This window comes from Salmo salar, chromosome ssa20 (assembly GCF_905237065.1).
Source record: "Salmo salar chromosome ssa20, Ssal_v3.1, whole genome shotgun sequence".
In the NCBI taxonomy this organism is placed as follows: Eukaryota; Metazoa; Chordata; class Actinopteri; order Salmoniformes; family Salmonidae; genus Salmo; species Salmo salar.
In genome coordinates this window covers 48,171,547-48,196,014 of record NC_059461.1, presented here as the reverse complement: position 1 = coordinate 48,196,014, position 24,468 = coordinate 48,171,547, and the positions used below count along the sequence as shown (strand labels likewise).

At 47.0% G+C, this 24,468-nt stretch overlaps 1 protein-coding gene across 1 annotated transcript in view; it reads right to left on the bottom strand.

Moving 5' to 3' along the window:
- LOC123729176 (signal-induced proliferation-associated 1-like protein 3) overlaps window positions 1-24,468 on the bottom strand; it is a 99,646-nt gene that overhangs the window by 27,080 nt on the left and 48,098 nt on the right. The window contains exons 3-12 of the mRNA XM_045703378.1: window positions 16,056-17,745; window positions 14,493-14,623; window positions 12,111-12,299; window positions 11,769-11,943; window positions 11,227-11,330; window positions 7,509-7,666; window positions 6,846-7,419; window positions 6,374-6,472; window positions 6,117-6,292; window positions 2,546-2,818 (exon numbers count right to left, since the gene is read on the bottom strand). Of these exons, the coding sequence (XP_045559334.1) occupies window positions 2,546-2,818; window positions 6,117-6,292; window positions 6,374-6,472; window positions 6,846-7,419; window positions 7,509-7,666; window positions 11,227-11,330; window positions 11,769-11,943; window positions 12,111-12,299; window positions 14,493-14,623; window positions 16,056-17,517 (3,341 nt within the window). The 5' untranslated portion in view covers window positions 17,518-17,745. The remainder of the gene's footprint in view (window positions 1-2,545; window positions 2,819-6,116; window positions 6,293-6,373; window positions 6,473-6,845; window positions 7,420-7,508; window positions 7,667-11,226; window positions 11,331-11,768; window positions 11,944-12,110; window positions 12,300-14,492; window positions 14,624-16,055; window positions 17,746-24,468) is intronic.

Below are 24,468 nucleotides of genomic sequence, written 5' to 3'. Positions count from 1 at the left end.
GGGGACAAAGAACGTACTTTTTGGCCATCGTTATGTTTGGAGGAAAATGGGGGATGCTTGCAAGCCGAAGAACACCATCCCAACCGTGAAGCACGGGGTGACCTCAATCCTATAGAGAATTTGTGGGCAGAACTGAAAAAGCATGTGTGAGCAAGGAGGCCTACAAACCTGACTCAGTTACACCAGCTCTGTCAGGAGGAATGGGCCAAAATTCACCCAACTTATTGTGGGAAGCTTGTGGAAGGCTACCCAAAACGTTTGACCCAAGTTAAACAATTTAAAGGCAATGCCACCAAATACTAATTGAGTGTATGTAAACTTCTGACCCACTGGGAATGTGATGAAAGAAATAAAAGCTGAAATAAATCACTCTACTATTATTCTGACATTTCACATTCTTAAAATAAAGTGGTGATCCTAACTAACCTAAGACAGGGAATTTTTACTAGGATTAAATGTCAGGAATTGTGAAAAACTGAGTTTAAATGTATTTGGCTAAGGTTTATGTAAACCTCCGACTTCAACTGTATATCTATTTTTTTTTTTTTTTACACAGAAGTTAAAATACTACTATTAAAGCTTCATAATACACATTTTTGCTTTGTAGCACCTACAGATGAAAACATCGTGGAGTTTTAAGAGGCCTGGGTAGCCCAAAATGTCATAAAAATGCCATCTTTGATGAATTATTTCTCAAATATGCTTTTAGATACAAATGTAAAATATACAGTGGGGGAAAAAAGTTTAGTCAGCCACCAATTGTGCAAGTTCTCCCGCTTAAAAAGATGAGGCCTGTAATTTTCATCATAGGTACACGCCAGCTATGACAGACAAAATGAGAAAAACAAATCCAGAAAATCACATTGTAGGATTTTTTTATGAATTTATTTGCAAATTATGGTGGAAAATAAGTATTTGGTCACCTACAAACAAGCAAGATTTCTGGCTCTCACAGACCTGTAACTTCTTCTTTAAGAGGCTCCTCTGTCCTCCACTCGTTACCTGTATTAATGGCACCTGTTTGAACTTGTGGACAGGTGTCTTTTATACTGATAACAACCTCAAACAGTCACACTCCAAACTCCACTATGGCCAAGACCAAAGAGCTGTCAAAGGACACCAGAAACAAAATTGTAGACCTGCACCAGGCTGGGAAGACTGAATCTGCAATAGGTAAGCAGCTTGGTTTGAAGAAATCAACTGTGGGAGCAATTATTAGGAAATGGAAGACATACAAGACCACTGATAATCTCCCTCGATCTGGGGTTCCACGCAAGATCTCACCCCGTGGGGTCAAAATTATCACAAGAACGGTGAGCAAAAATCCCAGAACCACACGGGGGGGCCTAGTGAATGACCCGAGAGAGCTGGGACCAAAGTAACAAAGCCTACCATCAGTAACACACTACGCCGCCAGGGACTCAAATCCTGCAGTGCCAGACGTGTCCCCCTGCTAAAGCCAGTACATGTCCAGGACCGTCTGAAGTTTGCTAGAGAGCATTTGGATGATCCAGAAGAGGATTGGGAGAATGTCATATGGTCAGATGAAACCAAAATATAACTTTTTGGTAAAAACTCAACTCGTCGTGTTTGGAGGACAAAGAATGCTGAGTTGCTTCCAAAGAACACCATACCTACTGTGAAGCATGGGGGTGGAAACATCATGCTTTGTGGCTGTTTTTCTGCAAAGGGACCAGGACGACTGAGCCGTGTAAAGGAAAGAATGGGGCCATGTATCGTGAGATTTTGAGTGAAAACCTCCTTCCATCAGCAAGGGCATTGAAGATGAAACATGGCTGGGTCTTTCAGCATGACAATGATCCCAAACACACCGCCCGGGCAACAAAGGAGTGGCTTCGTAAGAAGCATTTCAAGGTCCTGGAGTGGCCTAGCCAGTCTCCAGATCTTCACCCCATAGAAAATCTTTGGAGGGAGTTGAAAGTCAGTGTTGCCCAGCGACAGCCCCAAAACATCACTGCTCTAGAGGAGATCTGCATGGCGGAATGGGCCAAAATACCAGCAACAGTGTGTGAAAACCTTGTGAAGACTTACAGAAAACGTTTGACCTGTGTCATTGCCAACAAAGGGTATATAACAAAGTATTGAGATAGACTTTTGTTATTGACTAAATACTTATTTTCCACCATACTTTGCAAATAAATTCATAAAAAATCCTACAATGTGATTTTCTGGATTTTTTTTCTCATTTTGTCTGTCATCGTTGAAGTGTACCTATGATGAAAATTACAGGCATCTCTCATCTTTTTAAGTGGGAGAACTTGCACAATTGGTGGCTGACTAAATACTTTTTTCCCCCACTGTATATATATATATATAAACAATCCTTCCTGGGTTACATTTCCTATAGTCACCCAAATCATGCAATGTTTTGTCCTGCTTTACGTTTTTATAAGAATAACCTCATCAAGCATTTATGAGAATGTCATCAGGTCATTAGCATAGGATCACCCACTCAAGAAGCTGAAGCAAAAAAGGACAACTACACCAGTGTCTAAGCCCAAGGCAAACAATCACACACACAAACACACGCCAGTGTCTCACCTCTTGTTGGAGAGATGCTGGGTCTCCCTGTATGGGATGGGCATGACCATGGCTTTGTGTGAGCGGGATTGGGGTGGTGGGGGGCCCATAGGGGTCCAACGCTGAGGGGTGGGGGCGCTGTGCAGGCCCGGAGGGCAGGGGGGGGCTGTCCCAGCGCAAGACGGGGGTGCGAGGGGAGGGCCGGTACCCTGCTGCCACAGGCTCAGACTCTGGCTTCTGCTCCATGGTCTTCATCTCATACTCCTCTGTACAGCCCCTATAGACAGAGAGGGGGAATGGAGAGTCAGTACTACTGCAGTTGTATTGCAAGACTACACCCTTCACATAGAAGACTACACACTAACACCAGACAACAACTGGAAAGATGTCACAGCTGCTTATAAAATAGCAGTGGCTACGCACGCACACACAACTACAGCACTCAGATAAGAGGTCCACCTCGCTCACAGGGACTGCAGTCGAACTCAAGCTAAACTCAAGCTGAGCAGGTGAAAACCCTGAACTCCTCCATATTCCCTTCAGCACCCCCCTCCAACAGCTCACACACAAGCACTAATGAGCTCCCTTGATACCTCAAGGGGTGCGGGGGACTCTATCCCCTACTGTGAGGCCTCGGTCAAGTGTGTGAGCATGTCTATGAGCACGCGTACAGATAGAATCCGAGCCCTGACCTTTTTAGTCACCCAGTTGTCGCTGAAGTATTCATTTGGGCAGGAATACAATAAGATAAACCCATAATCTCATAACGATTCTCTCAGTCAGCCTTTTATTCGCGTGTACGGAGCCGAGAGGTGTCGACTTGCATTGACTTTATACACGCAAGGCATGTGGAAATGGCCGTTTAAGCCTAGTCCGCTCCGGTTAAATAATTTCATGAGATCCCGTGAGATATCAGGCTTTTCTTCAACTTTCCCCCGAAACAGTCATGACCTGGACCTTTCGGGTAGTCACTGCACTACCGCATACAATGAAGTGCACATTGAAAACCTCGAGCAAACCCAAAAGGGGGGGGGTCAATAGCAATAGATCCATTTTTAACCCGGGCACTTGCGCGACCCTCATCCTCACTAAAGCCTTGAGCAGAAACGGCACATGCATCTTTCATCCTTCATCACTATTTCATGGTAAAGTCTACTTTTGGAGGTAAAGAGGCATCACACACCGCCACAGCAAAGGCAGCCTCAGACACCAGACCGTGTACATCACTGCAACACGGCGGGAGAGGAGAGAGGAGGAGAGGGACAGACTAGTGAAAGGAAGAGAGGAAAAAATAGAGACGAGGAGAGGAGGGGGGGAGGGAAGAGAGGAGAAAGAAAGGGGGGTAAAAAGAAGGGAAGAAAAGGAAAAATGAATAAATTAGAGGACAAGGGATGAGAAGTGGAGAAAGTGACAGAAAATCTGAATATAACCTAGGTAACGGACAAGAAGAGGAGCGGAGGAACATAGAATCAAAGGAGAGCTGGACAGGAGCAGATTGTCCAGTGGGTGTCTGTGTGTGTGTCTGTGTGTGTCCGTGTGATCTGTCCCGGACTATTTGACCTGGATTAAGCTCAATCACACTGGCCTGGCCACACTAAGCCCAAGACCGCTTTAGAAAACAAACAAACAAACACACCACTACTACCGCTGCAGGCTAAGGTAAACAGAGCACACACACACACACACACACACACACACACACACACACACAGAGGGGACTACGCAACATCACATGCACTGTCGGTATGAAAGATACCAGGAGACATTGCATGAGTAGAATGATGGTCTCTCGATCACTCTCATACATATACCAGTGAGTGTACTAACCAACCTTGGAAGGAAAAACCTAGATCACACACAAACGCACGAATACGACTGCCAATGTCAAGTCACGAAAACAACCCTCACACACACTGGATAAGAACACCTGCGATGCGCACACACACACACACACCAGAGTACCAACCTTCGAGAGAGAAAACACCAGTGCCCACTTCCAGAGACCGCTCCATCGCAATGGCCGGCCTGACAGCTGGGAAGCTCTCCCTCTCACACAGGGAGGGGGAGAGACAGAGGAGAAAGTGAAGCCAGCTCTCTCTCTCCCTCCCACTTGGCTTCTCCCACCTGAGAGGTGTTCAGACACGTCTTCCCATTCAAGCTCCTCTATGCCGGCTATCCTACTGTACACACACTACCTCTCTCCCTCTTTTTCTACCCTTTTCATTAGCACGGAGCATGCATTTTTAATTAGTCGCCTCTTTTTATTTATTTATTTGCCCTCTTTCTGCAGATTCCGGGCCTTAATCTCATGCAATCTGTTGTCCCAGTACGAGCGAGAGAGAGCGAGCGAGAGAGAGAGATAGATAGATATAGAGAGATAGATAGATATAGAGAGATAGATAGAGATAGAGAGAGATAGATATAGAGAGAGAGATAGATATAGAGAGAGATAGATATAGAGAGAGATAGATATAGAGAGAGATAGATATAGAGAGATAGATAGATATAGAGAGAGAGAGGGTTGGGTGGGTGGGTGAAAGAGAGAGGGCGAAACAGAGAGAGTGAAATACAAGACTAATTACGTAGTGTGTGTGGAGGAGTGAGCGTGTGTGTGCGTGCAAGTGTGTGTGTGTGTGCGTGCAAGTGTGTGTGTGTGTATCAAAGGGGTTTAAGTCATGCAATTAAACTGGCTTACACATTAAAGAAATCCAACCACGGTGCAATCACACAGCCCCGGCAGCACAATTACTGTATTTAGCAACCCCCAACTCAATCAAGAACAGACATCCTGCTACTTGTGACCGACTACGGAGCAGCACACTCGGGGGTCTACGTCTCAAATGGCACCCTATTCCCTATATAGTGCACTACTTTTAACCAGGGCCCTATGGGCCCTGTTCAAAAGCAGTGCACTAAATAGGGAAAAGGGTGCCATTTGGGACACCGCCAAGCTGGGCTATATATCGAGTAGAGACTAGTCACACTATGTGTCGGCAGTGCGTATTCATCTCAGTAACATTCAAACCCACAGTATTTAATAGATCCTCATTATCCCACTGTACTCAAGGCCCATACTCAGATGAAAGGTTGAGAGGAACGGAGATGATGGGTGAAGGGGAGATAGCGAGAGAGAGATAGCGAGAGAGAGATAGCGAGAGAGAGAGAGAGCGAGAGAGAGAGCGAGAGAGAGAGAGGCGAGAGAGAGAGAGAGAGAGAGAGAGAGACTGAGGGATAAACACGGGCCTTGATGGACAGAACGAGAGACGGGGAAATAAGAAAGCTTGAAAGGACACGATTAATTCTATTGATTGCTGCTTCCTTCTATCCGTCTCTTTCTTTCCCTCTCCTCTTTCACCAAGCCCACACCATGTGCCTCTCGCCCATCTCCCTTTCACACACACCCACTCAAAACTCTCCTCAGAACAGAGACGTCTGGCCAGCATCTCTCAGCTCTGTTGGTGTTGCGAGTCTTCTCTCTCTCTCTCTCTCTCTACAACCCATCCTTAGAGGCAGGATGATGCTTTGATAGCTAACACACAAAACACGTTCATTTTCACACACACACACACACTGACCTGCGGGGCCCTCCCTCCTCGTAGGGCGGTATGATCACCACTTTAACGGTGACCGACGTCCTCAGTAGGTCTATCATCTGCTCGTGTGTCAGGGTTACCGCGGCAACCTTGCAGATCTCCACCAGCCGGCTGCCCTGCCTCAGCCCTGCCTGCCAGGCGAAGCCGTACTCCTCCACCTAATTGAAAAAATACCATTTTACGTCGGATTTTACATGCGCTTACTGAAAAACATGTTTTAGAAAGTATGGGGAAAGTACCTCAGCCACGGTGCCGTCCAGACTGACGTGGAACCCCAGCTGTCCCAGGCCGTTCCTCCTCAGAGTCATATCCACCGTCTCACAGCCCACCGTCAGCGCCTGGGGAGAGAGGGAGGGAGGGGGAAGAGCTTAGGAGCTTTCAGCAAATAAAAGGGCTTCGAAAGGATGGTGGTTTTAAATGCATCATTAAATACATAATTATACTGCCACACAACAACAGCCAAACATACTATTTTCATGGATTTTTAGTGTCAGTATGAGTGTTGTACCTCCTCTTGGCAAGAATCACAGTCATCTTAGCCTGGGTGCCTGTGTGTTTCAGCAAACTTTTAATTGTCTTACGCAACAATGTAGAGAGGTGGTACTCAGGCTATTTCTTCCACAAAAAAATCCAGTTAAACTCTCTTCCCTGCCTCTTACGCCACCAGACGTCTGGTTAACTTCCCCAGCTCTGTGACCTCTGCCCGCTCACCTTTAACCTCTGCACCACTTCCCTGATGTCCTGAGCAAACCCCTCTGGGACTCTGACGGCGATGTGGTCTCCTCTCCCGTAGAAGATCTTCAGCGCCAGCCTCTCCGGCGTCCAGCCGATCACGTCGGCGCAGAAGCAATTGAACACCACTTCCTTGGTGTTGCAGTCTGCCAGGAGGATGTACTCTGCCGACACGCCTAGAGCGCAGGAGATCTCCGTCGCGCCGCCACTGAAGTCCTGGGCCAGCACCCTCCACGCCACCGCCCCGGCCGCTCCCAACTCTGCCCCGTCTCTGGCCCGCGCCCGCTCTCTCTTCTTCGACGCCAGCGAGATGAGCTTGCCCGCCGAGTCGAGTGGTGTAGTGCTCACACAGTTCTGGGCTAAGTCTCTGAGGTACTCCTGTCGCGTGCGCGTGGCCATGGTGTGGAACTTCTCAGACTTGTGCGCGGCGCTCTCTGCATTGATGACCTTGGCCAAGAGGAAGTTGCGGAAGGCTTCAGGGTCGCGGAACGTCACCCCGCTGGGGATGGGCGGGCCGAAGGAAGGTACGTCATTCATACGCGTCACAGCCACACTGAGGAGAGAGGACAAAAAACAACCATGAACAACCAACCAATAACAGCAGCATAATGGATACCATGGTGAGAGTTGGTGCCCCCCCACCTGTAGCAGGTGTCGTCGGAGCAGGGGTTGTGCACGCGGACGATGACGAACACGTGCTGGAAGTGGGAGCGGACGTTCTGAGGGGTGAAGGGCAGCGCTCCCGGCTCCTGGAAGATTATAGTGACGATGTCGTTCCCTATGTGCCTCTTCCTCAGGAGCTGAGGGAGAAGAAGGAGAGGGAAGGAGAGGGGGGTGGGTAAGAGAGAGCAAAAAGGAACTTGTGAAAGAGGGAGACAGAAAGGAGTCCGAGCGAGGGTGGAGGTAAGGACACAGAGTTGGCAGGGGGAGAGACAAACAGAAGCAGAGGGAGGGGAGGAGAGTGAGCGGGGGAGACAGACCAAGCACAAATTAACATGAGTGAGCCAGAATTGGCACACGGGCTCACTTGACTCACTACGTCAAGTGAGCCAGTATATTGTTCGGGAAAAGTCTGTGAGAGAGACCGAGCGAGAGAGATACAGATTGGTCCCAGTCTACGCGGATGTAGGTCTGAGATTGGGATACAGATATAGGCAGTGAGCAGTGAGAGAACTGCTGAGGCTAACAAGCAGATCTTTATGTAACGTTACATTTGATTGAGTATGTGTGAATGTCAGTCACACAGTAACAGAATACATACCGTGTCCATTGCCGTGTTTGCCCACCCTCTCTCTCTGCAGCAGTGTGAAAGTGTCAATTACATAAGACAGCATAAAGCTTAAACACTCCCTAGGGGGTGCTGCTGGAGCTCTGTATGCCTGAGACACCAGTTCTGCCTGGGACTGGACAACTGACAGAGGCCCCTGCTCTCCTCTTAGTCACAGTCACCTCTTCCCTCTCTCTTTTTGACTCTCCTCTCTCTGGCACATAACATTACTCTATACCGACTGACTTAGCAGCTCTCCCTCTCCCCTTTCCGTCCCTCTCTCAGAGTGAGGGTTTGTCGGCGATCAACACTGAGGTTGCATGGCAGAAGTAAAAACGTTGCTGCTGTTGCCTTTGAGCCTCTGGATGGAGTCAGTGTGCTGAATATTAATCTACTCTCTCCCATTGTGCCGTTTACACACTCACACTCCTATAAAAGTAGTCCACAGTCAGGGACACGTACACATAAGAGCGTAACCACAGAGTTTTCAAACCCAGAGGCGCAACGTCGCGATACTTTTGGGAATGACTTGACACACCAGACCGGGGGTTTGGCAGGCAGAGAAGTGAAAAATGTGTCCTTAAGGCGAAACATAGATTGGAGCCAATGTCTTAAGTAGCTGAACCTGTCATTACGACAACCTCGTGAAAGTGACGTGTACATCAAAAAAATACTTTATATCTAAGAAGTGCCTTTCATTTGACGGTCTGCACACGCGCAGTTCGGCACGACATGACTGGTCGACCCCAATGGCGTGTTTTTGCGCATGAGCTACGCTAGCTAATGTCGCCATGACATCGCCTTCAAGTGTGACCGGGGATTTCTATTGGAGAAGCAGTTTCTGCCATCTTCACACTGAAACCGTCTTTGGCATAACCCATTCATACATTGTTGATATTTTATTCATCGAACTCGTTATTTAATTAACCAGGTCGGTCAACTGAGAACCAATTTACATTAACGGTGATAGCCTTGGAATCTCTGTTGCTATAGCTTAAACAGAGGTTTCATAACCTACCCATTCACATACATAGGCTACTGTTTGCATACTTTTAGCAACAGATGTACGTATTAGCAACTATTAGCAAGCTTACACTATATATACAAAAGTATGTGGAACACCCCTTCAAATTAGTGAATTCAGCTATTTCAGCCACACCCGTTGCTGACAGGTGTATAAAGCCGAGCACTAAGCCATGCAATCTCCATAGACAAACACTGGCAGTAGAATGGCCTTACTGAAGAGCTCAGTGACTTTCAACGTGGCACCGTCATAGGATGCTAACTTTCCAACAAGTCAGTTGGTTCAATGTCTGCCCTGCTAGAGCTGCCCCGGTCAAGGGCTGTTATTGGGAAGTTGGAAACGTCAAGGAGCAACAACGGCTCAGCCGTAGGCCAGACAAGCTCACAGAACGGGACCGCCGAGTGCTGAAGCGCATAAAAAATTGTCTGTCCTCGGTTGCAACACTCACTACCGAGTTCCAAACTGCCTCTGGAAGCAACGTCAGCACAATAACTGTTCGTCGGGAGCTTCATGAAATGGGTTTCCATGGCTGAGCAGCCGCACACAAGCCTATGCAGCAACACCATGTGCAATGCCAAGCGTCAGCTGGAGTGGTGTAAAGCTCGCCGCAATTCTCTGGAGTGACAAATCACGCTTCACCATCTGGCAGTCCGACGGACAAATCTGGGTTTGGCGGATGCCGGGAGAACGCTACCTGCCTCAATGCATAGTGCCAACTGTAAAGTTTGGTGGAGGAGGAATAATGGTGTGGGGCTGTTTTCATGATTCGGTATAGGCCCCTTAGTTCCAGTGGAGGGAAATCTTAATGCTACAGCATACAATGACATTCTAGACAATTCTGTGCTTCCGACTTTGTGGCAACAGTTTGGGGAAGGCCCTTTCCTGTTTCAGCATGACAATGCCCCCGTGCACAAAGTGAGGTCCATACAGAAATGGTTTGTGGAGATCAGTGTGGGAGAACTGGCCTGCACAGAGCCCTGACCTCAACCCCATTGAACGCCTTTGGGATGAATTGGAACGCAGACCGTGAGCCAGGCCTAATCGCCCAACATCAGTGCCTGACCTCACTAATGCTCTTCGCTGAATGGAAGCAAGTCCCTGCAGCAATGTTCCAACATCTAGTGGAAAACCTTCCCAGAAGAGTGGAGGCTGTTATAGCAGCAAAAGGGGGACCAACTCCATATTAATGCCCATGATTTTGTAATGAGATGTTCGACGAGCAGGTGTCCACATACACTACATGACCAAAAGTATGTGCTAGCAACAGTGACTGTACAGTTCGCATGTATTCAACGAACATAAATACTTTTAGAAGCACATTACAAACATAAGTACACTCGTGGGGTTTATATGACCCACATTAAGTTCTCATGCAAACACTTGAGCCAACGATTTAAACATACACACAAAAAACATTGCCTAGCTTAACAACTGACACAGTTCACTCAGACACACCGTTAACACAACGCCCTGAGGGATATGTAGGAAGGCGGCGTTATTTAAAGCAGAAAAGGAAAAACACTCTCAAAACCTAGAGACTGTGCCCCACCCAGCTTTGAACCAGTTATGAGCGAGAGGACTGAAAAGCCCATTCAAAGAGAACAAAGACTCCATAAAAATACTACAGACAACACAGAATGGAAGAGGAACAACACTCTAAAAGAGAAGCAAGGGAGAGGGGCAAGAGAGAAGTTCTATTTCATGGGCAGCTGTAATTGTCCATGCCCGAGCCAGATAAACTATAGAACAGCGCTACAAATTTTTTTTTAAAACACACACGCTAAATATTTAACCCTTTGTCCGCCATGTGTCATCTGAATCTGAGATATGACGCTCGATGGTGACACCCGGACGGACGTCCAAAGGATTAGGGAGACCGTGACAATGGCCACACTACACAGAGTACCCTTTAGGAATCTGGAAGAGTCCCTGAACCTCTAACTACACCTGTGGGATTGACCAGACAACATAGATAGAAGGGTAGTTGAAGAGGCAGGCTGAATCCTATCTTGTAGGCATAAAGGTGTCTGGGTTGGGCTGTGGTAGACCGTGCTGTGTGTTGGTCTCACCTGCTGGGGGTTGTTGGGCATGTAGGGCAGCATGGTGGACACGTGGAACATGACCTCATAGCCCTGGTAGGTGGTGTACAGGGAGTGGGTGCCCGTCGAGTCAGCTGGGGGAAACCGAGAGAGAGAGAGAGAGAAACAAACACACAGTTAAATATTCCGTTATTCAGTCCCAGTTCAGCACCAGGGCATGAACTCCACAAATGAAGGAACACAATGGAAAAAGAGTACCACATCAAAAGCTGTAGTCCGTAGAGAATTACAATACTGTTTTAGGAAATCACATAACTCCAAATCTGTTTTCTTAAACGTTTTGACTTCATTAGGCAGTTATGTAGCAACACTGTTTTTATATTCATGCGCCGTTTGACAGGAATCACTCATTTTACTCAGTGTTCACACCCTTTAGTCGATCATTCTATGACTGCAAGGTCAGGAAGGCATGCAGAAAACTCTGTTCTGACATTAGGCACGCGCAGTCACCTGCAAACGAACGCCCTACTACACCCCCCCCCTCACACACAGACGCACACACCGACACGTACTCTTAGTGTCCAGCTGGGCGGCGTAGTTGGTGAAGCCTCGGAGGCACACCTGCTCCCCTAGCCGGTCCATGAAGGCAGAGAAGGCGGGCGTGGCCTCTTCGTTGTTATACATCTCCTCTTCGGTGCTCTGCCCTGCCCGACACAGCAGCACTCCCACCTTGTGCTTCTGACTCAGCTAAACCGGACAAGAAACAAATATTAGACAGCATTCACAGGCGGATGCCAGCCCCTGGCTCAAACAGAGACACGCCCCTCTCGTGTTTATGGCTGTAGAGAGACAGAGACAGACGCACGGAGATATCATTGAACTCGCGCCCGAGACCGTGACCCCGCTAGGCTCACCCCCTGTTCGTCCAGTTTGAGGAGCTGCTCGGTGACCTTGGGCGTGCTGAGAGCCAGGCGCAGGCAGGACACACTGAGCTCCGGGACCACCTGCTCCAGCACCTCCTTCAGGGGGAGACCCCGCACCGTGCCGTGCCTCCGCGTGGAGGTCACCGCATCCTCCAGGATGGACCCCCGCAGCGTCACCAGCTACACACAGAGGACATTGGACTCATTAGAGATGTAAAAAAAAAAAAAACACACCAAGGAGATGAGATGTACTTTACTGTCCAATAACTTGAAGAGAACATTCTCACATCTCTGTCTCCGGGAGTAAAAAAAGAAAGAAAACGGAGACATTGAGAAATAGGACAGATGCCTTCAGTCGGTGCATATCTGCAATCTGTACTCTGAGTGACTCCAGACAGCGGGGCTATAATAATCACAGGCGCTGAGAGAGCTGTACGTTATTCAATGTACTCAGAGACCACGGCACCGTGCTTCATTAAAACTGCAACACAGTGCTGAGGAGCTAGACGGGGCAAGAGAGTGCTTTCACCTTAACGAAATCAAGGGTTTGGCGCGGAGGAAAAGGAACCCCTAAACAGTGCAGGTTAAATTCCAGCTATTCAGATTGCCTTCCGGCACAATATAGAGCTACTCTTGACAATGGACTCCATAAGTTGTTTTATTAGATGCAGAGCCAATAGTTGCCAATAACTTGCCGTCTAACTATTCATACCGTGTTTCCCCCGGTGACCTCTAACCTCTGACAAGTGCCTCCAATCCATCTCTCCCCCTGAGAGGCAGGGTGGGAAACTCCATGTTGGCATCTAGCAGTGACTGACTGCACCAATCTGGGGCATTTGTGGGTTATGTGTAAGAATGTGTGTGTGTGTGTGTGTGTGTGTGCGTGCGAATGTGTGTGACTGAGTGTGGGTCGTATAGTTACAGCATGCTGTGTCAGCATCGTTAAGACTTAGAGAGTATGGGAGGAGGGAGGGAGCGTCTGTCTGTCTGTGTGTGTGTGTGTGTGTGGAACCAAGGGCAGGCCGGAGTGGAGTGTCTGTGTGAGCTGAGCTCTCTAGACACAGGCGACGGAGCGGCCCATTGTTCCATAGGGGCTAAGGTGATGAGGCCAGGCAGCCATGTAATCCAGCTAGAAACAACACGAGGGAGGGCAGCAGCCAACCAGAGGGGCACAGCCACAGGACTCAATGGTCACTATAGGGAAGCACATGTATTAGACAGGGTGCAAGCAGAAACGCTATGTACACTCAGTCTATTAGGCTCGCTATTTGTGCAGTGGAAGTCAATCTTTCAAATCAGTCGCAGAGTATGAGAGAACCTGTGTGTGCAGGAAAGGTAGTGCCAGGTATATGTGGACACTTGAGTGCCCTAAAAAACCGTGGCCTGGATTGCTTATGTGGTTTTCCACGTGAATATTTCAGTGCTTCCGATGGTGCCCTAGTACGTTAATGGAAGCGCAAAAACCCTGCCCAAGGAGAAAGTGCCCACACTTGTTTATAACCTACTAAAGAGGACCCGCTAGACGGGTGATTGGGCCAATCATAGAGAATGCCGTGTCCCAGGGCTGGAGGGGTGCTGATCCAATCAGAGCAAATCTTTGCTTGTCTGGCCACCCAGACTCCTTTCTCCGGCCAAACGCTACGACACGCCAACGAACGTTCGTTTCTTCTCCGCAATGAGTCTGGATCCGAGTACGTCCATGACCCTTCGCCGAATGGGAACACATTCGGGGCTGTCTGATTGGTCCAGAAACCGATGGGTTGGGACAGAGCCAGAACAGCCATGGGTAAAGCGGAGGTTTGAAAAGGTGTCATTGGCTTTGATACTCTTGATTGGTTAGAGACGATCCAAATCGCTGATGACTTTGTTTTGTACAACGCCCCTCTTCACCACAAACGACTTGAAACGACGGCAGTCTCAGACTAAAAGTATGTAGCGAACGACAGAGCAACGGAAGAATTTAGTTTGAGTCGTCAGGCTACATCTTTGCTTGAATGAGGAGGTTTGACATATCACTAGCTGGGGTATTAGTGGAGGGAGGCCTACCAGCGGACCAGGGCAGTGTTTGGCTTGGCTGTTCTGAGCAGGGCCTGGTCAGGTCGAAATTTCCACTGGTAGAGAATGGAGAGATTAGAGGGAGAAGGGAAGGTAATGGAGCGACGGGAAGGTAGTGTATGTGGAGCCAACATGGGCCGTGGGGACTCACTGAGGTCCAGTCCAGGCATAAATAACAGCATCCAAAAAAAACGCTAAACTCCCACACACTCTGCCTATTCAAACACACATATCATGGCATCATCAGTATTCAGCCTTCTCAGTGTTCCCTCTAGCTGTGCGTAGGCAGGCAGTGGGAGGTGGGGTGGGTATTAGTACCTCACTGGTTCTGGCGATGATGCGGTACTGGTACTGGTCCTTCAGGTCTTTAGTGTCGTCCAGTTTCTCCCTGCGGATACTCACAGCCACCGGACCCAGCTTCTCGTCCGTCCCAAAGTAGTTAGAGTGCTCTGCAGTGACACACAGGGACAGAGTGTATTCACATGTCTGGACATGCCTTTGGTACTGTTGAACACGTGTATTGATCATTGTAATAACAGCTTTTGGACATGGAGAAATGGAGGAGGGAAAGTAGGGGGTTGAGAGTGAAAGGAGGCTCAGAGCGGAGGAGGGAAAGAGAAGAGATATGCTACGATGAAGAGTGCGATAACAACAGCGCTTGCAGTGCTTGAATGCATGTGGATTCAATACATCTTCAATTACACTTTGAATTAAAAATCAGCTCATCAAGGAACCCGAGGACATCGATTAGAGCTACAAATGACAGACAAAGATTGTACAGCTGAGCCTGTGGTGCGGCGGCACGGCTTGCTCGGTACAGATTCTACTCTTTCAGGTGAAGTCACGTGCTTGAGTAACCTTCAGAGAGGTAGAGTAGAGAACACAATAAGAATCTACAAATGACTAAGCTCAATTATATTTGTTATTTCATCCACGACGATACTATCGCTTGCTTTGAAGTACTAGCCTTATTGCTCTGCGTGATATAGGCCTATCGTGGCCAGAAAGGTTGGTTTCATAAACAGAACATTCCACAGGACATTTTATTACATTTTATTATAAGCGTGTGACAGACTGTAGACTGAGTAGCCTATCTAAAATTTGATGAATAAGTGGAAATCTCTGATAAGACACATTCCTGAAGGAAAAGGCTGTAAAGATTTCCACATGATACAGTTAACAGCTTACTCCTCAAACTGTGAGCGACTTCTCCTATTTGTGAGCGGAGGAAGAAACTCCTGAAAGAACTTTACGTTTTCAAACTCGTTTCGTCCCTGCATAATTGAAGAGGCTCAGCCCTGTTTAGCATTCCAGCTTTGTCTTGCAGTATAAAATGTCAGCTTTCTGGGTGAGGCTTTTTGACATGCAAGCAGGGCATCACAGTTAGTGCTCTGGAGCAGTCTCACGTTCCACGCAGCGTTCAGAGGGACAGGCAGTAGTATTTTTGGAGCGGTAACCTTCATCTCTGTGGTTGCAGGCGTCACAAACCCTGACAACATCTGTCTCCAAGTAGGCTCTTACCAGATGATTTAGTCTTTGGGGCAGCTAACTATTTTTCCAGGGCGCACGCACACACACACACAGCTGTTCTGTAGGATGGGGGGGGAAAGACAACCAGTGTCAGGATTAATGTGCAGGGGCAGAAAGGAAAACGTGTGTGTGAGGGATTAAGCTAATTCTTCTCTGAGCTACAAACTCAGTTTGCCAATAGACAAGAGGCAGGTACATGTTATCCTCTGGGACCGCTGCCAGGTTGGCTGCCCGTACAGGGACAGCTGGTTGGAGGAGGAGAGAGTACCGCCAGTGGAAACACTAGTGATATGCTAGACTTTTGTGAGTAGTTATAGTAAAAGTAGTTAGGCTGGATTGATCAGTTGTTACCTTTCCCGTGGAAGTAGTCTCGGTAGTAGCGCGCCCCCAGGTCCACGTGCTCGATGCTATAGAGTTTCAGCCTGTCCATCCTGGTGACTTGCTGCTCTATGGGCACCTCCACCACCGACACACTGGCGTTGCTACGCCGAAGGCTGCCTCTCGCCATGTCACCCGCACCCCCCTCCCCTCCCCGCTCGGCCGAGGAGCTCAGGAAGCTGACGTTGCGCTCCCCGTGGCCCCCCGTCTCGTTGCGGAAGTGGGGGCAACTGAGGAGGAGCGGACTGGAGGTGGGGCCTCCGGGGGGGGCGTCCAGAGGGTCCATGCCCAGGGAGGGTGTGGGCACGCTGGGGTCGAGACCTAGCGTCAGGTCCTCAACGCTGAGGTAGGTAGCGTCCAACCCACTCAGAGTTGAGGACCGTGACACAGCCAGGGAGACGGAGGCCGCCGAGGCGCCGGTGGCAGTGTTCCTCCGCTTGGCTACGTAGGCGCGCTGAGCAGCCGCCTCATTGAGGTCAAACAGGATGCTCTGGGCGTCGTAGTGGACAAAGCTCTTGGGGCACACCCAGGGTTTGTACGGGGTATCTGTAGAGTTAAGGCCTCCCCCATCCTCCCACGCATCCCCTCTGTCCAGCTCCCCTCTGCTGGAGCTGCGGAGCTTCCGGAACAGAGAGAACGTCCCCAGAGACGACTCTGTCCCGCCGCTCTTCTTCCTCACCCTGTTCTCTGACCGCCCCATCCCTCCATCCTCCCCCCGGGATGTGGGCGTGGGGGAGTGGCCCGTGGGGAGGGGTGCCGAGGGAGGGGAGTTGGGGGTGTACAGTAGCTCCCCCAGGCGTCCAGGGGCAGTGCTGCGCTGGTCGGGCCTCTCCTGGTGGAACTGGCTGAGCATGTCAAAGAAGCTCTGCTCGGGGATGCCCTGCACGTCGATGGAGGAGGTGCTGCCGTACTCCCGGAACAGATTAGCACCTCCACGACCTTCCACCTCGTTCTCATCCTGCTCGCTCAGAGTCACCTCGCTGTTGGAGCGCTGCCGTAACGGGGGGAAGGCACGCAGGCCTGCGGGAGACCCTCTTTCACCTCCGTACCCACCACGGAACTCCACATCCTTCGTGCGTCGCCTTGGTAAACGAGCCACTCCACCCCTCACCAGCCCGACCTCAGAGATGGGGAAAGATGCGGTCGTCGTGGAGGGGTCGTCTCCATGGTGATTACCACCTTGCCCGTTCTCCAGGAGCGACTCCCTTGATTGCGCATGGCGCGGCGGCCACTCAGCAATACGGGCGCGGACGCCCATCTTGGGAACGGAGACACGGGATTGGGTGGCTGGATCAGAGGAGGGGCCAGTGTGGCCGTTGTGGGTGAGGTGGAAGGCGGCATGTTGTGTGAGGAGGGACCCAGGCCCTCCCCCTCCGCCTCTCTCCAGCAGGTCTGAGGTGGTGCAGGTGACCCCTCGATCTCTGTAGGTGTTCATGGCGCCCCAGGAGAGCTCAGGGCAGGACAGCAGGCAGGGGGGCAGGGAGCTGGCATCCCAGGCCAGAGTGGGGAGTAGGGGAGAGGGAGAGGAGCCCCACACACACACTGCTGATGCTGTGGCCTCCACCTCCCACACACATCGCTTTCAATGGGAGGGTGGGACACTGCTGGTCATAGGCCCAGTTACACAGTAGGCTGTCTCTCTTCTCTCAGGCTCTGGGCAGATCTGGGGAGGACACAAAACACACATTGATATGCTGACGACCACAATAAAACAACATGCACACATGGCATACAGTAATACACTGTTATTGAACATGCACACCCAAACACTAAACATACACTGACCAAGATTCACCCCTCCTACTCAATGACACCACGAAAACCATGACTACAGCAACTCATCTGTACTAGAGAGAGAGAGAGAGAGAGAGAGAGAGAGAGAGAATGAGAGAGAGAGAGAGAGAGAGAGAATGAGAGAGAGAGAGAGAATATGAGAGAGAGAGAGAGAGAGAGAGAGAGAGAGAGAGAGAGAGAGAGAGAGAGAGAGAGAGAGAGAGAGAGAATGATTAAGAAAGAGAGAGGCGAGGGGATTTGACAGAGGATTTCTCCTGTTGAAACTAATCTTCAGAATGCCTGGGTTATTATCATAGTGTCATATTCAGCAGCAATACACACGCACTATCAATTTTCATAACACCAAATCAAACTCCTGCATCATAAAGCCATGCTGAAAGCACTAGGCCATTTAAAATCCTAGCTGAACAGCACTTGTTGATCATAAAGAAAATATATAATCTGACTGGATATTCACACACACACACACACAGGTTGCTGCTGCAGTATAATCGTTCAGCTAATTTAACTGACAGCTGTATGTTTCCTCATTTTGCTCCTTCTATCAGCTGGCACTTAGCCCGGGGGGGGGGTGATAAACATACAGTGCCTTTACAGAAAGTATTCACACCCCTCGACTTTCTCCACATTTTGTTGTGTTACAGCCTGAATTTAAAATGGATTAAAATTCAATTTTGTTGTCACTGACCTACACACACACACACAATAACCCATAATGTCAAAGTGGAATTATGTTTTTACATTTTTACAAATTAATAAAAATGAAAAGCTGAAATAAAGATAATAATTAAGATGTAATTAACAAGTCACATAATAAGTTGCATGGACTAATGCGTAACATGTACTCCACACATACAGATAAACGTAAGGTCCCTCAGTCGAGCAGTGAATATCAAACACAGATTCCACCACAAAGACCAGGGAGGTTTTCCAATGCCTCGCAAACAAGGGCAGACATTGAATATCCCTTTGAGCATAGCTAAATGATTCATTACACTTTGGATGGGGTATCGATACACCCAGTCACTAGGGGTCCTTCCTAGGGCTGTGGCGGCCATGACATTTTGGTCGGCCGGTGATTGTCCAGCGAGTAACTGCCGGTCTCACGGTAATTGACCGTTAATTAACATAAACACGTTCTCTATGCTTCCACGCAGAGCCTACAAGCCACTGATGCAGACCTTTGGTAAATATACATATTAAAATGTTAATAATATAGATTACACCAGGACAATAATTCCATTATCTATTTTAGACAGGTCTAAAGAAGCATGATGTGAAGATAAAGTAGTCTATTTCTGAAGAACAGAATATCATAGTCCGAGTTGTCTTTATGTTAGGCCCTGATATGGCTATGCCATATGGCTGTGGGCTACACTAGTTAATTTAGCAGACAAGATTTGCTTAGAATTCCGTAGCAAAATAATTTTATAGTTTGAAGAATACAATTGAACATAGCTGAATAAAATAGAAAGGATATTTTCTCCAAACAATTTCCAAGGAAGTGCACACATGCAGCTATTCTGTGTTGAGCAGTTAACAAGAAACAGGTCCACCTATATGCTTAACCTCTATGGGCTAGGTGGGACGCTTGCGTCCCACCTACTCAACAGCCAGTGTAATCCCGTGGCGCGTTATTCAAATACCTCAAAAATGCAAAAACTTCAATTTTTCAAACATATGACTATTTTACACCATTTTAAAGACAAGACTCTCGTCTATCTAACCACACTGTCCGATTTCAAAAAGGCTTTACAACGAAAGAAAAACATTAGATTATGTCAGCAGAGTACCCAGCCAGAAATAATCAGACACCCATTTTTCAAGCTAGCATATAATGTCCCATAAACCCAAACCACAGCTAAATGCAGCACTAACCTTTGATCTTCATCAGATGACACACCTAGGACATTATGTTATACAATACATGCATGTTTTGTTCAATCAAGTTCATATTTATATCAAAAAACAGCTTTTTACATTAGCATGTGACTAGCATGTGACTAGCATTCCCACCGAACACATCCAGTGAATTTACTAAATTACTCACGATAAACGTTCACAAAAAGCATAACAATTATTTTAAGAATTATAGATACAGAACTCCTCTATGCACTCGCTATGTCCGATTTTAAAATAGCTTTTCGGTGAAAGCACATTTTGCAATATTCTCAGTAGATAGCTAGCCCTGTGATGCCGGGCTATTTAGACACCCAGCAAGTTTAGCACTCACCAAAGTCAGATTTACTATAAGAAAAATGTTATTACCTTTGCTGTTCTTCGTCAGAATGCACTCCCAGGACTTCTACTTATAACAAATGTTGGTTTGGTCCCAAATAATCCATTGTTATATCCAAATAGCGGCGTTTTGTTCGTGCTTTCAAGACACTATCCGAAAGGGTAAATAAGGGTGACGAGCATGGCGCAATTCGTGACAAAAAAATTCTAAATATTCCATTACCGTACTTCGAAGCATGTCAACCGCTGTTTAAAATCAATTTTTATGCCATTTTTCTCATAAAAAAGCGATAATATTCCGACCGGGAATCTGCGTTTAGGTAAACAGACAAAAGAAAATAAAGCATGGGGTCGACTCGGGCACGCGCCTAAGCCCATAGTACTCTGGTCGGCCACTTGCCAAACGCGATAATGTGTTTCAGCCAGAGCCTGCCTCGATATCATTCAGCTTTTTCCCTGGCTCTGAGAGCCGTAGGAAGTGTCACGTTATAGCAAAGATCCTCAGTCTTCAATAAAAAGAGCCAAGATGAACAACAACTTGTCAGACAGGCCACTTCCTGCATGGAATCTTCTCAGGTTTTGGCCTGCCATATGAGTTCTGTTATACTCACAGACACCATTCAAACGGTTTTAGAAACTTTAGGGTGTTTTCTATCCAAAGCCAATAATTATATGCATATTCTAGTTACTGGGCAGGAGTAGTAACCAGATTAAATCGGGTACGTTTTTTATCCGGCCGTGTCAATACTGCCCCCTAGCCCTAACAGGTTAATTTTGAGTTATTTATGCAACTTTAGTTGTGATACAAACATTGGGCTATATCTTTTGATTATTAATACATTCTAAGGCTGCATTATGCGACTAATGATGATTTGAAAAAAAGTTGCTTTGTTTTCTCTTGTGCAGGCTGCACACACTTCATCAGTCTCTCATTCACAATTTGACAAGCACTTGATAATATTCTCACCAGGCCTCGAATTTCCCAACAGCATCCCCCTTGTGTGGCCGTAATGCCCCCTAAAAAAATCCATGCCGTTTGCAGCCAAAGTGGCCGTTGTGCCCTTGGGCTGAATATAATAATTATAATTCCCTTCTCCCAGCTGCCGTGCTCGGAAGCACCTCTCACTCACATGGCTCTCTCAGATAATTATTATTAGCCAATGCCCGTCACAGGCATCTCAGCTAAGTAGGCTTCAAGTGACCGCAAACACGGTCAGTTGTGCACTGGGGCCTCTCACTTCGCTTTCTATTCTGGTTAGAGCCCGTTTGCACTGTTCTGTGAAGGGAGTAGTGCACAGCGTTGTGCGAGATCTTCAGTTTCTTGGCAATTTCTCGCATGGAATGGCCTTAATTTCTCAGAACAAGAATAGACAGACAAGTTTCAGAAGTACTTTGTTTCTGACCATTTTGAGTCTGCAATCGAACCCACAAATGCTGATCCTCCAGATACTCAACTAGTCTAAAGAAGGCCAGTTTTATTGCTTCTTAAATCAGAACAACAGTTTTCAGCTGTGCTAACATAATTGCAAAAGGGTTTTCTAATGATCAATTAGCCTTTTAAAATGATAAACTTGGATTAGCTAACACAACATGCACCTGGAACACATGAGTGATGGTTGCTGAATGGACCATTATCATGCACCTGTATCGAAACAGGGGCATAGGGAAAAAAAATACATGTCATCTATACAGTTAAATAGCGAATGGAGGACGCTTTTCCCGTGGTCCATTTTCATGCCAGCCAAGTAGGCTATACGCCTGTTGTAAACTGAAGCAATGTGCTTAATATTAGGAAAGTTGTTAACCTGTTACACGACCGGATAAAAAAACGTACCCGATTTAATCTGGTTATTACTACTGCCCAGAAACTAGAATATGCATATAATTATTGGCTTTGGATAGAAAACACCCTAAAGTTTCTAAAACTGTTTGAATGGTGTCTGTGAGTATAACAGAACTCATATGGCAGGCAAAAACCTGAGAAGATTCTGTACAGGAAGTGCCCTCTCTGACCATTCCTTGAGCTTCTTGACTCTGTTTATTTAAGACTGAGGATCTTTGCTGTAACGTGACACTTCCTACGGCTCCCATAGGCTCTCAGAAGGCGGGAAAAAGCTGAATGATGTAATTCCAGCCACTGGCTGAAAAACATTAGCGCTTTTGGCAAGTGCTCTATCAGAGGACAATGGGCTGAGGCGCGTGCACGAGTCGACCCCATGTTTTTATTTTCTTTCGTCTTTGAACCTAAACACAGATTCCCGGTCGGAATATTATCGCTTTTTTACGAGAAAAATTGCATAAAAATTGATTTTAAACAGCGGTTGACATGCTTCGAAGTACGGTAATGGAATATTTAGAAATTTTTTGTCACGAAATGCGTCGGGCGCGTCACCCTTCTTTACCATTCGGATAGTGTCTTGAACGCACGAACAAAACAGAGGATATTTGAACATAACTATGGATTATTTTGAACCAAACCAACATTTGTTATTAAAGTAGAAGTCCTGGGAGTGCATTCTGACGAAGACAGCAAAGGTAATAACATTTTTCTTATAGTAAAGCTGATTTTGGTGAGTGCTAAACTTGGTGGGTGTCTAAATAGCTAGCCCTGTGATGCCGGGCTATCTACTGAGAATATTGCAAAATGTGCTTTCACCGAAAAGCTATTTTAAAATCGGACATAGCGAGTGCATAGAGGAGTTCTGTATCTATAATTCTTAAAATAATTGTTATGCTTTTTGTGAACGTTTATCGTGAGTAATTTAGTAAATTCACTGGCAGTGTTCGGTGGGAATGGAAGTCACATGCTAGTCACATGCTAATGTAAAAAGCTGTTTTTTGATATAAATATGAACTTGATTGAACAAAACATGCATGTATTGTATAACAATGTCCTAGGGTTGTCATCTGATGAAGATCATCAAAGGTTAGTGCTGCATTTAGCTGTGGTTTGGGTTTATGTGACATTATATGCTAGCTTGAAAAATGGGTGTCTGATTATTTCTGGCTGGGTACTCTGCTGAAATAATGTAATGTTTTGCTTTCGTTGTAAAGCCTTTTTGAAATCGGACAGTGTGGTTAGATTAACGAGAGTCTTGTCTTTAAAATGGTGTAAAATAGTCATATGTTTGAGAAATTGAAGTAATAGCATTTCTAAGGTATTTGAATAACGCGCCACGGGATTCAACTGGCTGTTGAGTAGGTGGGACGATTTCGTCCCGCCGACCCTAGAGGTTAAATATAGTAGGCCTAGCCTATAGAACACTGATGGTATCCTCCTCTTTTTAATAGAGGCCATCAAAACTCTGTTCTCACTCAATTGCATAGTATAGCCTATAGAAATGTTGAGCAACATGAGTTCATGGGCTCTAAGTGTTTGATTTCCGAAAGCATTTGCATTGATGAGAGGGACAATAGAGTGCTGAGTACCAGGCAATTAGCAAGTTTGGTAGGCTACTAATGACCATCAGCTGCATCAGAGCTTGGAGGAGCCTAATTACCGTGACTAAACGGCCACCTGGAATTTGACTGCCGGTGTGGCACTAATACGGTCACAATAACAGCCCTAGTCCTTTCTAACTCAGTTCCCGGAGATGAAGAAAACTGCTCAGGGATTTCATCATGAGGCCATCAGAAAACTGAGGATGGATCAACAACATTGCAGTTACACCACAATAATAATCTAACTGACAGAGTGAAAATAAGGAAGCCTGTACAGAATACAAATATTCCAAAACATGCATCCTGTTTGCAACAAGGCACTAAAGTAATACTGCAAAAAAATGTGGCAAACAATTAACTTTTTGTCCTGAACACAAAGTGTTATGTTTGGGGCAAATCCAATAGAACACGCACTCAACATTTTCAAGCATAGTGGTGGCTGCATCATGTTATGGGTATGCTTGTAATCGTTAAATATTTCAGGATAAAAAATAAATGGAATGGTGCTAAGCACAGGCATAATAACAGAGGAAAACCTTGTTCATTCTGCTTTCCATCAGACACAGAGATGAATTCACCTTTCAGCAGGACAATAACCTAAAACACAATCCAAATCTACACTGGAGTTGCTTACCAAGAAGACGGTGAATGTTCCTGAGTGGCCGAGTTACTGTCAAGTTAAATTTACTTGACAATCTATGGCAAGACCTGAAAATTGTTGTCTAGCAATGATCAAAAACAAACTTGACAGAGCTTGAAGAATTTTGAGGAGAATAATGGGCAAATGTTGCACAATCCAGATGTGGAAAGCTCTTAGATACTTACCCAGAAAGACTCACAGCTGTAATCGCTGCCAAAGGAGCTTCTACAAAAGTATTGACTCAGTGGTGTGAATACTTACGTAAATTAGATG